The sequence below is a fragment of the Cavia porcellus genome, unplaced genomic scaffold (genome assembly GCF_034190915.1).
Source record: "Cavia porcellus strain 051 isolate PalLab524CR breed Dunkin Hartley unplaced genomic scaffold, mCavPor4.1 scaffold_9, whole genome shotgun sequence".
NCBI lineage: Eukaryota > Metazoa > Chordata > Mammalia > Rodentia > Caviidae > Cavia > Cavia porcellus.
Window position 1 is genome coordinate 4,335,360 of NW_026947492.1, and position 12,925 is coordinate 4,348,284.

The 12,925-nt window shown below is 44.0% G+C and overlaps 2 protein-coding genes across 3 annotated transcripts in view; both read left to right on the forward strand.

Moving 5' to 3' along the window:
• Positions 1 to 2,074: 2,074 nt before the first annotated feature.
• On the forward strand, positions 2,075 to 7,823 carry CUNH11orf52 (chromosome unknown C11orf52 homolog). The gene is made up of 4 exons (XM_003472696.4): positions 2,075 to 2,244; positions 5,587 to 5,624; positions 6,665 to 6,726; positions 6,947 to 7,823. Exons 1-4 carry the CDS (start codon positions 2,174 to 2,176, stop codon positions 7,193 to 7,195), a joined length of 420 nt encoding a protein of 139 aa, XP_003472744.2. The 5' UTR covers positions 2,075 to 2,173; the 3' UTR covers positions 7,196 to 7,823.
• A 189-nt stretch (positions 7,824 to 8,012) lies between these two features.
• The window catches only part of Dixdc1 (DIX domain containing 1), a 75,502-nt gene continuing 70,589 nt past the window's right edge, over positions 8,013 to 12,925 (forward strand). The window contains exons 1-2 of one of the 2 annotated variants that reach the window (XM_003472695.5): positions 8,013 to 8,523; positions 9,257 to 9,324. In XM_003472695.5, coding sequence (XP_003472743.4) covers positions 9,268 to 9,324 — 57 coding nt within the window. In that variant the 5' untranslated portion in view covers positions 8,013 to 8,523; positions 9,257 to 9,267. The remainder of the gene's footprint in view (positions 8,524 to 9,256; positions 9,325 to 12,925) is intronic. The other variant, XM_013155480.3, reaches the window with a different exon arrangement.

The window sequence follows — 12,925 nt, forward strand, 5'->3', positions numbered from 1 at the left end:
CCTGTTTGGCTCATTCTTATTTGTTCATTTTTGGGTGGGAGACTGAATTCAGGGCCTGGCACATGCTTGTACTCTACCCTAAACTACATCCTCAGTCCTTGAGCTTTTCTGAAACAAAGGATTCCTAAATAGAGAAAGTTTGGAAATCTCTGATTTAATCCAAATCCCCACACCATTCAAACTCTTTTAAGGTTATCAATCAACCTTTTTTTTTTTTGAGACATTTTACATGATAGAGAATTTAGAACTTCATAAAGTAGCCTATTCCTTTTTCTTTTTTGACATAGCTTATAAATTATTGCTTTTTTATTTTAAAAAGCCAAACAGAAAAAAAGGATAGAAATGACACTGAATTTCAAAACAAACAAACAAACCAGGAAATCAACTCTAGTTGATATATTGCATATTGTTATCCTAGAAGTAGTTGTTCAGGTTACAAGATCTAGACACAAAAATAATCAATCAAGCAACATTCTACCTTGTGTTGAGCCAAAATCTGCATTTCAGTAATTTGAGCACTTAGGTGTTCCTTATGTTCGGAAAGCGAACATAAGCCCTCTTCCACTTGAGAGAGCTTCAGATATTTAAAGATACTGCTCTTCTAAGTTTTCCTTTTCCCAGACAAGTAGTGCCTAGTTCTTTTGCTCGTATCATATAGTGCTTTCTGCACCACTTATTACAGACGACTTTCTTTTGAACATTGGCATTTGACAAAGTACCTCGAAGTTCAGCATAGAGACCTTGAATGATTATTTCAGGCGTTGACGACTAACTAGCCCAGATTTCAGAGGGATAATCAGTCCCTTACTCCTTAATACTCCTACACACTACCTGAGGCACATCAGGCTTTCTACCACAAATGCGCTATTGTGTTCTGTGGACTTTTTCTCTTAGGTGATTTTCTATAAATTACAGAAGTGTCTGGAAAGATTCTAGAGGGCTTTGAGTGGCAGACTCAGGGTTGAACTCTGTCCTACAGGTAACAGGGAATTATGAATGGTTTTTGAGCTTCGTGGAAGGAGCAGATGAACAGGATACAGTTACGGGCAGGCGCAAAGAGGTCTAGGGAGAAGCGTGAACAATGAGTGGGTACAAGGTAATAAAGAAGCTGCTTTATCATCTGGTAATTACCTGAGAACTAAAATAATAGCAGCAACAAAAATAGCTGAGATTTCCTGAGAGCTTTCCATTTGTCAGGCCCTGGACTAGAGCTTTTTTACATGTATTTTATTTGATCTTCCCAATAATAATATGAGATTGTCATTCTTATCCCCGATTTTCATAAGTTAGTTCAGAGCCCAGCGTGCTCTGTGGAGTAGAGGCATTTGAGAAAAACGTGGAAGAGGAGATAAGCACACAGAAAATAAAGGTTGTGGGTTCACAGATTCTTCTAGAGCTCGTTTTTTCCTGCAGGGGAATTGCTTCAGCGGCCTGGTGAGTGTGAGTATAATTTGGGGTCTCTGGAAGAAAAGCTGAGTGGAGGGTGAGGCTCTGTAGGGCTGAACAGAGGATGGGAAGAGGGCGGCCACGAGGTGCTGAGGCCGTTCTAATTATAGAGTCATCTGGTTTCATACCAGGAAGGAGATGAGATAAATTCAGTTAACTTTACAATCCTAGAAACCTAGGCACTAAAAGTTTAAGCATCTGCTCACATTAATTCCAAAAGCAAGGGAGAATATAACAGGAATTCACTTCTATAAATTCCAGGTTCCACGAGATCCTGGTATTCGAACCCAGAATCTGGACAGAGATCATACTGGTACTAATTACCTGGAGAGTGAAACCCAGCCTGGTTCGTGCTTGGCAAACTTAAAGCAAGGTTTTTTTAGTCTGTTGTGGAGGATATATTTCAAAGACAGTGTGATGTAACTGAGAAACACTTCCTGAGGAAACCCTTTTCTGTTTCAGGTCTCTTTTTAAATTGAGGTTTGAAGCTCAGAGTTCATGGCTTCATGTGCAGAAGCTTCCAATCCCGAAGGTGAGGGAGGCAGCCCTCTCACCTGGAGCCCTTGTGTGTGGTTCTGCCATTTGGCTGGGTGCGGTCAGCTGGGCATCAGTCCAGCAGGTGCCTTCCAAAGTCCAACCTGTTAGGTTGAAACCTGACCCTGCCAGGGATCCCTGGGAGTTGAAAAAGGAAAGTCAAACGAGAAGCAGGAAATGCACAAGCCTCTTTATGTTGAAAACAGCTGGGCTCCCGGGGAGCCAAGCCGCCATGGGAAACGGGCTCTGCTGTGGGCGAAGTTGGTGAGTAGGGTGGAAGGGCGGACGGCACAGGCTCTGTCGGGGGATCTGGAGGCCCCGAGGAGCAGAGAGTCAGTGTCTCCCACTGCCACCTTCCTGTGCCCCTGTGCCGGGCACTCCTGGTGCCAACACCGGAGAAGCACCTCCTTCCGCTTACTGCTTTTCTGGAGCCCACAGAAAACAGCGAAGCGGCTGTGTGTGGAGTGGCCAGGCCAGGGCTGGGAGGAGGAACCGGCACCGTTTCTTTTTGCCCTTTTGCTTTGCTTTCCTCCTTTCTCTTCTTCCCCAGATTGTAATTGCAGTGCTCCGCAGCTTTCGATGTGCCAGGCACTCACTCACAATATCACTTAATTTCTCAACACCTCTCTGAGTAAGTGGTCTTGCCCCTTAATTTATTTTTCTGGTACCAGGGTTTGGACCTATCCCTCGTCAGGTTTGTTTTTTTTTTTTTTTTTTTTTTTTTTTTTTTTTGTCTTTTTCCTTTTTATCGGTACCAGGGATCGAACTCACGACCGCCTGCTTGCAAAGCAGGTGCTTATGCCGCTGAGCTAAATCCCCAGCCGCTTCCTCATCAGTTTTTTACTTTTTATTTTGAGATAGGATCTCACCAACTTTCCCAAACTGGATTCTCCTGCTTCGGCCTCCCAGAGTGCTGAGGTCACAGATATGCACCATCACAATCGCCCTCTAGCTGCTCCTTACAGGGGACTCGTATGGTGGCACACACCTGTAACCCCAGCTCTCTGGGAGGCTGAGGAAGGAGGCTCACACGTTTGAGCCCAGCCCAGGCAATTTAGTGAGAACCTGTCTCAAATAAAAAGGGCAGGGGGTTAGCTCAGTGTGAAGCCCTTGGGTTCAATTTAATTTCCAGTACAAACAAACGAACAAACTTGCTGAAAACCTCAGGGCTAGTCTGACATGGTCACCTGACTGAGAGCCTGGTCTAGAGACTGCTAGTCCAGGCATTCTTTTTTTTTTTTAAAAACTTTTTAAAAACTTTTTATCGGTACTGGGGACCAAACTCACGACCGCCTGCTTGCAAGGCAGGTGCTTATGCCGCTGAGCTAAATCCCCAGCTCCGTCCAGGCATTCTAACCAGTATTATTTTTTCCTTCTGAAATGTTTATTAGGATTGGATAAAAATTGTTCTCTATCTTTTGTTGTCTCAATAAACCACCAGACCCTTCAAGATGCTATGACAACCGAAGATTTTCATTGTAAAATATTCCTTTTCTTCCTCCCTTCCTTTTTTGGCAGTGCTAGGGATTAGACATAGGGCCTTGATGCTGAGCTACATTCTAGTCCTTGTTTATTGTTGAGAAAGGGTCTTTCACTCAGTTGCTAAATTGTTCAGGGTGGGATTCAGAGTGATGGGATTACAGGTGTGCACCACCATGCACAGCTTCTTTGTTGTTATTTATAGCATTTGAAAATACTCAAAGCAGAAAATGCAGAGCAACCATAAATATGAGTACCCAGAGTGACAGAAACATTTTAATACGTTGTCATATTATTTTTAAATGTGCACATTTTTATCCAAAACATATAACTTCAGAAAAAGTAAAATTTTCCATGCTATTCGAAGTTCTTCCAACATCCTTTTTTAAGTGCCTACATTTTCTATGGTCTGGATGTGCTATGATCTCAGTCAGCCCCCAAATATTGGCAATTTCTTACCTTTTGATATTATAAATACTGCTATGATAAATATTATTTGCATATGTATTATAATTTCTTAGGATATTAATTGATACATCAGAAAGTATATACATTTATGTTCAGTGCCTTTGTTTGTTTGTTTGTTTGTTTGTTTGTTTGAGACAGTCTGGCCTTAAACTCAATATGTAGCCAAGACTGGCCTCAAACTTGCAGCAGTCCCAAGTGCTGGGATTACAGGCGTGAGCTACCAAGTTCAGCTTGCAATGCTTTTTATACTTATTGCAAATTGCATTTTAGAAGGATTGGATCAACTTTTATTTTTACTACCACTGTAGAACTGTCCATTTAATTGCTCTAATTCTGATCTAAAAATAATTTCTGTCACACTATGAGTACTCTGGGTTATTTCCAGGCATTGTACAACATCGGTTTAGGAGCAGACTCGGTTCACTAAAATTGGATAGCCTCGTCACGTATTTTAGAATTAACATTTTCTCTGTCCGGAAAAAGTAGTGACAAGAGGCAAGGAACAAGAAGATCCTCTAGCTCCTAAAATAAGGCTGTGACTGGGTAGCCGTATCGCAAAGCAGGCGCTAAACGGCAGAGGAGGAATCCAAAGGCCAAGAAGTTATTTCATTTTTTTATTCCTATTTTTTGCCAAGCCACTTGTAGCATGTGGATGAATACTAATTGCTCTCCCTTCTGCAGGCTGTACAGCAACCAAAAATCACACTAAACGCAGCCCTCTTTTAGATATATGTGAAGAAATCCTCAGTGTTTTCCCTACGGTAATGCAGCCAACAAGAGTTAAAAATCTGTCTCTTCCTGTCACTTTAGTTAGCAAAAGACGGAAACTTTCTGAGAAGAGGAGAAATCAGACAGACAAGTAAGGTTTGCGCTGGTGAGATTTAGAAATGTACTAGCAGGAAAAAGCATCCAGAGTAAGTCCCAAAGTATGCAGTCTATTTGCTCAGATTAGAAGTGTTTTTCTGGGCATTGAACTGTGGACAATCACACAGCCGCACAGGCTCCATTGGGACCCCTGGGGCTCCGAAATGAACGTTAAAAGTCTGCTGTGCACCGAGGAGGATGGGAGAGCTGAGTCACTCCCCAAATTCAGCGTCTCCTGTTCTGCAGACAAAGTCCTCCGAAGGACGTTAAAGGTTAAACATGTCTCACTTTCTCTGCTAATTAAAACGAGCACAGTTGAAGCAGAGAGTGAGGTTACTTAAAGGGTTTTGAGGGACCTGAACTAGTTAGCCCTAGCTGTGGCAGCTTACATGCCTTCCAGAATGAGTCCCAAAGACCCAAAAAATAACATTAAAGAAGCACCAAGAGCATCTCTGGATCCAAGAGAGTGTCCTATTATTTGGCAGGTTGCCCTTCACCTCTGCTGGGATTAGCTTGTTAGACAACCCAGAATAGCCTTCAAGCCAGCTGCCTGTAGGGACCGGTTGCCTACCACTGTATTTTGGGTCTGGTTATGTCAGTTGTACCACTCTACTTTCCAGAACTGTTCATCTGGGAAGCATGTGGTACCCTGACAAATGCTTCTGGGCTGAACCTGGCTTTAGCGAGGTGGGGAAAGTCATCCCAGATGTTGAGCCCACAAAGCAAACAATGAAGGAGGAAAGATAGAGTCCAGGGCTCTTCTTGCACATGGGTGATTTCTGTTTCCTATCCCAGGAGCAGTCCAGCACCTTTCCAGAACAAAAACAAAACAGGTAACTGTAAGGGGGAGGGGACCTCAGGGGGGAGGGGCAAACAAGAGAGGATAATAAAACTGACATCTTTGGAAAGGGTAAAAAAGTACAAAAGAGGAGTGGCCTTAGAATGGATAAAGGGTGACAGCACACGAAGAGACTCTCAGCCCCGGACCTATTGATCCTATTTTTCTCATTATTTTAGAGTGGCAGGGTTGGTTATTCATTGTTTCATTCATCCAGCAAATATTACCAAGCACTTACAATGTATGTGAGTCACTCTGTGGGGTCCCAAGGCGGCAGAGAGTTGCAAGGGGAAGGGTCAGTAGTCTCAATCCTGGAAGATCTGACAATCACGTTTGGGAGGTACACGCACTTAACCCAGTAACTGAAGTGCTATTTAGTAGTTTTACAAGACGTGTACACTCATGCTGCGGGAGAATGAAAGAACTGATATTGGGGATGGGGATTTAGCTCAGCGGCATAAGCACTTTCCTTGCAAGTGTGCGGTCGTGAGTTCGATCCCTGGTACCGATAAAAACGAAAAAGACAAAAAAAAAAAAAAAAACTGATGTCAAAGCAACACAAGTTTACAGAATAGCAGAAGAGGGACAGGAGGACATTTTAGGCAGAGGAATCAGCTCCTGCAGAGGGAGACTGACTCACCCTGGCACATGGGTAGAGCTGGGCACTTACAATTGCGTTGTGGTAGTGGTCTGTTTACTGTCTTCCCTAGCAGAATGTAAGCTAAGACTGAGAAAAGAGTCTACTCGTCGCAGGACAGAGCTGGCACATAACAGGCTCGCAATACATATTTGTGGAACTATCTTTAAGGGTTGGTGAAAAATGAGGATGGACAATATTATAACCCATCGTGAAAGTCCTCGACTGAATACCCTGCAACAAAGCTTTGATATAGGAACAGTAGCAGGGAGAGAAGTGGGAACAGAAGCAGGGAGATTAGTTAGAAGCCAAACACAACAGGTTAATAGAGATTGAAGAGGCAGTCTCGTAGAGACAGAGAAGAGAGAATGGATTTAAGTTTGATTTCTTCCCTGCAGGGAACCAAGCAAGACACACACTGAGGAGCCAGCAGCAGCAGCCACAGCAGAATAGCACAAAGGTATCTCTGTCACCCAGGGACTACTCAGATGAGGGGTTCCAGTTACTCAGCTTTCACCCGGAGACAGACACATTTCAGCCACCTGTAGATGGCTGATTTTGCCTGGCTCCTCCGTCCCTGAAAGGGCAAAGCAAAGGGACTTCCATCTAACTGGCTCAGCATATGGAGGTGAGGGACAAACCACGTCAAGAATCTTCCTTAATTCTGTGATTGTTTGCAGGGTCATAAATTAACTGGACCTATGTATGAGCAGGTGTTACAGCAGCCTGTATCCCCAAAGAGGAGTCAAGACCTCACATCGGAGGAGAGCAACTTACATTACGCAGACATACAAGTGTTCAGCAGTGCCCAGCCGCGCTCTGCCAGCGAGGTGAAACATCTGCAGTTAGAAAATGCTACAGAATATGCCACCCTTTGCTTCCCCCAGGTCACACCACGCTATGACAGCAAGAATGGAACTCTGGTGTGAGTCTCGGGGAGAAGGCACCAGTTTCCGTCATCTTAATCACTACTCCTGTGCGGAGACTTGACTACTTTGGGGAGTCTGGTGGCAGCCCAAGGATGCTAAGCCTAAAGAACTCAAGGGCACTTGGAATTGCGGGCGACCTTCTTCTGTCCCCTAGGTCTCTTATCTGCCACTGTTATCCTGGAGTTGTGGTTGGGTTAGCTATAAATGGATGGAACTCTATGAAACCATGCTAGGTGGAGTGTTCTAGAAGGTAGGTCTTTAATCCCTAATATAGCTTGGGCTCTCAGATGTCCCGGGGCTGACCTGTTAGGCTTTATTTAAAGGCATTCCTTTTACACACCTTAAACTCCAACACTGAAGGGAAAGTACTCTAGAGAAGCATTCTGAAATTTCGCAACTACCTTTTGGCCTGGGAATTTCCTCAGTGACTGAGTCAAAGGTCCCAGACCTAGCAGACAAATGGAGGCAGGAACCGAGGCACAGAGGCAGCCTTCTCCGTCCGACCACTGGCCACAAAGTCTTTCAAAGCACCGATATCAAGGGCCGAGCAGCCCGAAAGTCCCGTTAGGCAGATGTTTAGCTCTTGCCTGCCCAGAGTCGCTAGAATCAATAAAAGCCAAGAAGAGCTGGTCGGGTTCGTTTCCTGGGGCGAGCTTTTGCAGCGGGTCGCCACCGGTCTAAATCGGGTGGCGTCCAGGCCAGGGGAGCCGGGCCTTGCAGACGGGGCGGGGCCTTGGCTCCTGGAGGCGGGCCCGGGTCAGAGGTCGTGAGGTGAGAACCGGCCGGGACCGGCCCTGGCGGCTTGGAGGCGGGGTCTGGAGCCAGGGGGCGGGGTCAAAGCCCGCACGGCGCCCGCGTGCGGCCGCTGGAGAGCGGCCAGGCCGGAGCCCGCCTCCGCGTCGCTATGGCAACGGGAACGCGGCTGCCGCAGACCAAGCAAATGCTGGCGGAGCTGCGGAGAGAAGCGTTGAGCCAGGCGGATCCCTAACAAGAGGTAGGCGTCCGTGGGTGGCGGTAAGTGGGAAACATCATCGCCAGTGGTTGAACAACCAGGTAGACTCTGGGCCCAAGCAGAAGGGACTAAGGCGGAAGTTTGGCGGTGTGAGCTCGCTCTGAATCTGGTGGATTCTTTCTGGGCACGTAGATCCCAATTCAGAGTTTAGAGCTTGGAGACCATAGCAACGCACTTTCTCCACCTGGACACCGTCCAGCGCACACATCGCTGCCCCTAGGTCGGCCCCTGAGAAGGATGCTTTTCTGAAGATGAGTAGAGGTGGGATGGAAACCTAGAGAAAGGCTGGCAATAGTGTCGGCCTCACGGAGTGCTGGTGAGCATTTCAAATGCGTGCCCAGGCCGTGTCATGCGGTCAAGTGTGTGTGTGTGTGAGTGTATGTGTGTGTGTGGCTGCCACCATCATCGTCGTCACCGTCATCATCTTCGAGGCTACCCGGCTTGTTCCCTGGCAAGGACCTGGTTAGTGCCAGTGGATCCTTAACAGCCGCCTGAAGCTTTCACGAATTGGATGGAGCAGCTCCCTAGCCTATTTTCTGTGTTAGCTGGGGTGGGGGATTTCACTGTTTTCAAGGGTTATGAACTATGCAGGTCTAATAAAGTGATGTAGATGATAATACTTTGTACACTTTAGTTTCTGTGTACGGATCTGCATTAAAATTATAAATGCTTTTTGGGGTTAAAACTGAATTTCTGAGCATGAAAGAGGTAAATGCCAGAAGCAGAACTCTTCATGTTGTTATCCTGTGATCCTTGAAGTCCGGGAAGAAGAGAAAAAGAAAGGGGACATTTAAGTAACTAGGTTTTATTGCAAAAACTTAAGTAACTAGGTTTTATAATGCCACTGTAATAGTCCTGTTGGAATTATAGTTTCTTAGGTTCCATTTTCGGCTAGTAAGGGTCTGTTTCTGGTACTTCAAGGTGAGTTAAGTTAGTAGCTTTGGAGAAGGAGCCTGACCTCAACTAGGTTGGTTCCCCCCCCCCCCATTCTGCGTATTTGCACGTTTTTCTTTTCCCACTTTAAGGTGGCTCTGATTTGACTCTTCTAGGGACTCTGAAGATGGGGACTCAAGTGATTGTGAGACTCTGTAACACCTTGCTGCCAGCAGAGCCCTCTGTAAGTTTCTGATATGCTGTGGAGTTGAAGATATTACTGGAATTTTAGTGTAGTTTTGCATGGAAGATTTCAGATAGGGCGCGGATCCTGGAACAGAATTGTTATATTTGCCCTCATTTCTTTCTATTTCTGTGGAATTGTAGCTCACTAGAGCCTTGATTCATTATCTTTCTGGAGTTAGTAAAATCAGGCTGAGATTGAAAACTTTAGCAATTAAGATCATGTACATAGTTTAAAACATTTAAAGTTTGTTGTAGAAAGAAATAATGTGTGCTAATTACAGAGCATTTGAAAAATATTTGAAACTATGATTAAAAATAAAAACACAGCTAGGCACAACTGAGGAAGGCTGGGACAAGAGGATGACAAGTTCAAATCTCACCTGAGCAACTTAGTGAGACTTTATTCCAAAATGCAAAATAATAGCTTAGTGCAAAGGCCCTGACTTCAGTTCCCAGTTCTGTAAAACAAACAAGCAAACAAATAACACCAACCACATCCAAAAGCAAACATCGTTAATATTTTAGAATATACCGTTCCAGTCATTTTTCTGTAAATGTTTTACTTGAGATCATATTATGTGCAACCATTTGATTTCTTCTCATTGCCTGTTTGTTAATATGAAACTGTGTACATTTTTGAGAGAAGATCTTGCTATATAGTGCAGGCTGGCTTTGAACTCACCGTGTAGCCCAGGCTGGTGTGAACTGTTGGCAATCCTCCTGCCTCAGTCTCCAAAGTGCTAGGATTACACATGTGCCACATTCCTGGTTTAAAAATGTTTGGTTTAATGGGAAACCTGTTTGGTAGACATTATAATGGCTGTAATTTTCTTGACCAATCCTTTGTTGAGTCTGCTCACATTTCAAATAAGTAATTTCAGACCACTTCAAATGATGTGAGCATTTTAGTCACTTTTCTTTGAAAAAAAAAATTGTGATGCCAGATTTTATATATCCTTCAGAGGAGAGCTGAATGTTAGTTGGAAGATAGATAGGTCTTGGTAGGAATCTGGCTACCTCATGTAATGAGACCCTAGGTGCCAAAGAAAGATTATTTTTGGTAGTGTAATTAGTAACATGGAACCCTGACTGTGGAGAAGTGCAGTATGGGACTACTTAATTTTCCTAGTAGAGAAACGCAAGGGCCACTTCCAAAATATCCACCAGGTGTCGCTGTCTTATAGTAATTCTCCCCTGGAATAGCTGGCAGATAACTTGAAATGTGAATTTTAAGAATTCATGTAGACAATATTTGCATATCTGCTTTGGGACAGTTTTTTTTTGACAGTGCCATCTGGTGATTGGCAGTGTCCTCGTCTCTCACTGTGCTGCCCATTGGTCCTTCTCCCCATTTGTCTGTCACGTTTCCCCCGTGTACTCTGTGCCCCCATCTTAACGTTGAGCTCTGTTTCACTAGTTTTTCTTTTCTCCCTTCACCGTTTTTTCCCTCCAGTCCTGTTTCTTGCCTCTATGTGTATTTGTGTATTTTTGTGCAGCTATCAGCTCAAGTTTTTGATAAAAGAAAGGGACTTTGCATACAATGATATAAAATGAGATTCACCCTATCTTTAATGAATGTTTATAATGAAAGAGTACATGGATGAAGGAGATAAAAATATAGAAAGATACTAAAAATTATTTGTAGTTTGCTTGAAAATTTATAAAAAGAGATAAAGTCCAAAATAAATTATAATTAAGTCCCAAATGATAGAGAATTGAACATGGTCATGGTAGACCTTTGAACTTTAAAAAGAGAGAGTCATTCAGGCTGCCGGCATTTACTGAACATCTACTACGTCCCAGACAGTATTCTTGGCTCTGGGAATAAACCAGTAATAAAGCATACAACAGTCCTTGTCCTCGTTGACCTATGGGGAAAAATTGATGCTCGGCAAATGAACAAGCTGTTGGCAGGTGGGCACGTGCCTATAACCCCAGCATTTGGGAGGCCGAGGCAGAGGAATTGCTGCAAGTTTGAGGCCAACCTAGGCTCCGTAGGGAGTCCGAGGCCAGTCTGAACTACATAGTGAGAACTTACCTCAAAATACCAAACATCAATAAATGTGAGCTGTACAAGGTAACAATGGATGACACCAAGAAGAAAAAAAAATAAATCAGGCAAAGAGGCTGCGAGTGTTGTAAAAGCAGTAAGAAAGTATGAGAGAAATAAATAGAGCACTAAGAGAAGGCCAAAATTTATAAGATGTTACATATGAAGATACCTAAAGGAGAAGCAGGAGTGAGCCGTGATGAATGTTAGAAAGACATTAAAACAATCAGAGGCCAGCAGAGGGGCGACAGCTCATTGGTATAGTGTCTGCCTAACATGCGTAAGGCCCTGGGTTCAGTTCCCAGCATCTCAAAAACAACAATGAAACTCAGTGGTGAGAGGAGTGTTCTAGAGGGAATGGAACTTGAACTCGGCATGGTGACGACGTGGCAGGGCAAGGCTGTGTATAGCAGCATTCTGGGCTGCATGGAAGCAAAAACAAGTCTTACGAATCCGTGAGTCAGTGAGGGATCCTGTGATCTGAACAGAGAAGCTTTGGGAGGAAGCTGAAGAGCGGGATGCAACTTTTATCTGACATGCTAAGAAGAGGCGAGCTTGAAGAAATTGGGCAGTGGAGCTGCAAGATGAATACGTCGTCTAAGAAAAATTAAGATGAACGTGGGCTGGCAGGTGAAGGTCTGGAGGCAGCAGGTTAGGGCAGAGCACTTAGCGTGCACAAGGCTCTGGGTCTCATCCCAGCCCTACAATACATAAACAAGTAAGGACACAAGTAAAAGCACAACTTAGGGACCAGGAAATGTTTGGTGGTGAATAGGAGCTTCCTTGTGTATTTCTGTGCTGATGCCGCTGAATGTAAATTAATAGGAGTTGTAGACACATTCCTCTCAAGGAACTCAGCTAATATGAGAAAACAGAAGGAGCAATAAGACATTGTTGGAGGGTCATTGAACATGGCTTTATTGGCAAATTTAATTACTTGTTTATTCAGACCGCCTCTCTATGTTTTTGTAGTCATGAATGATGGTCTGTAATAGATGTGTTAACTTTTTCATAGGTGTGAATTTCACACATCTCAGTTTTACACAGAGAGAAGTCACAGGAAATATTTTCCTCAAATGACAGTTTTGTTTAAGGCTCAAAGTCTGACTTAGGAAATGTGTGATGGTATTTATTAACAGAAGGAATGAGTGTGTTTGTTAATGTTTCCTCTAGTGTCATTCATTTATTAATTCATCTATAAACATTTACTGAGTGCTTTCGATGCTGTAAGCATCATATTAAAAGAATCATAATGATTTAGAACCTGGAATTTGTCCTACTATTGGATCTGGAACAAATGACTTATTCTACAAATCTCAGTGTCTCCATCTCTGCCTCTATCTCCTGCCCTTTGTCTGTCTCTCTCTGTCTCTCTGTCCTGTCTTTCTGTCTCTCTCTCTCTCTTCCCAGCACTGGAGATCAAACCCAGGGCACACTGAACTATATCTCCAGGCCTTTTAAAATTTTGAGCTGCTAAGTGACCTTCAACTTACAACCCCCTGCCTCAGCTTCCTGAGCAGGATTTCAGGTGTGTAGTACTATGTACTCC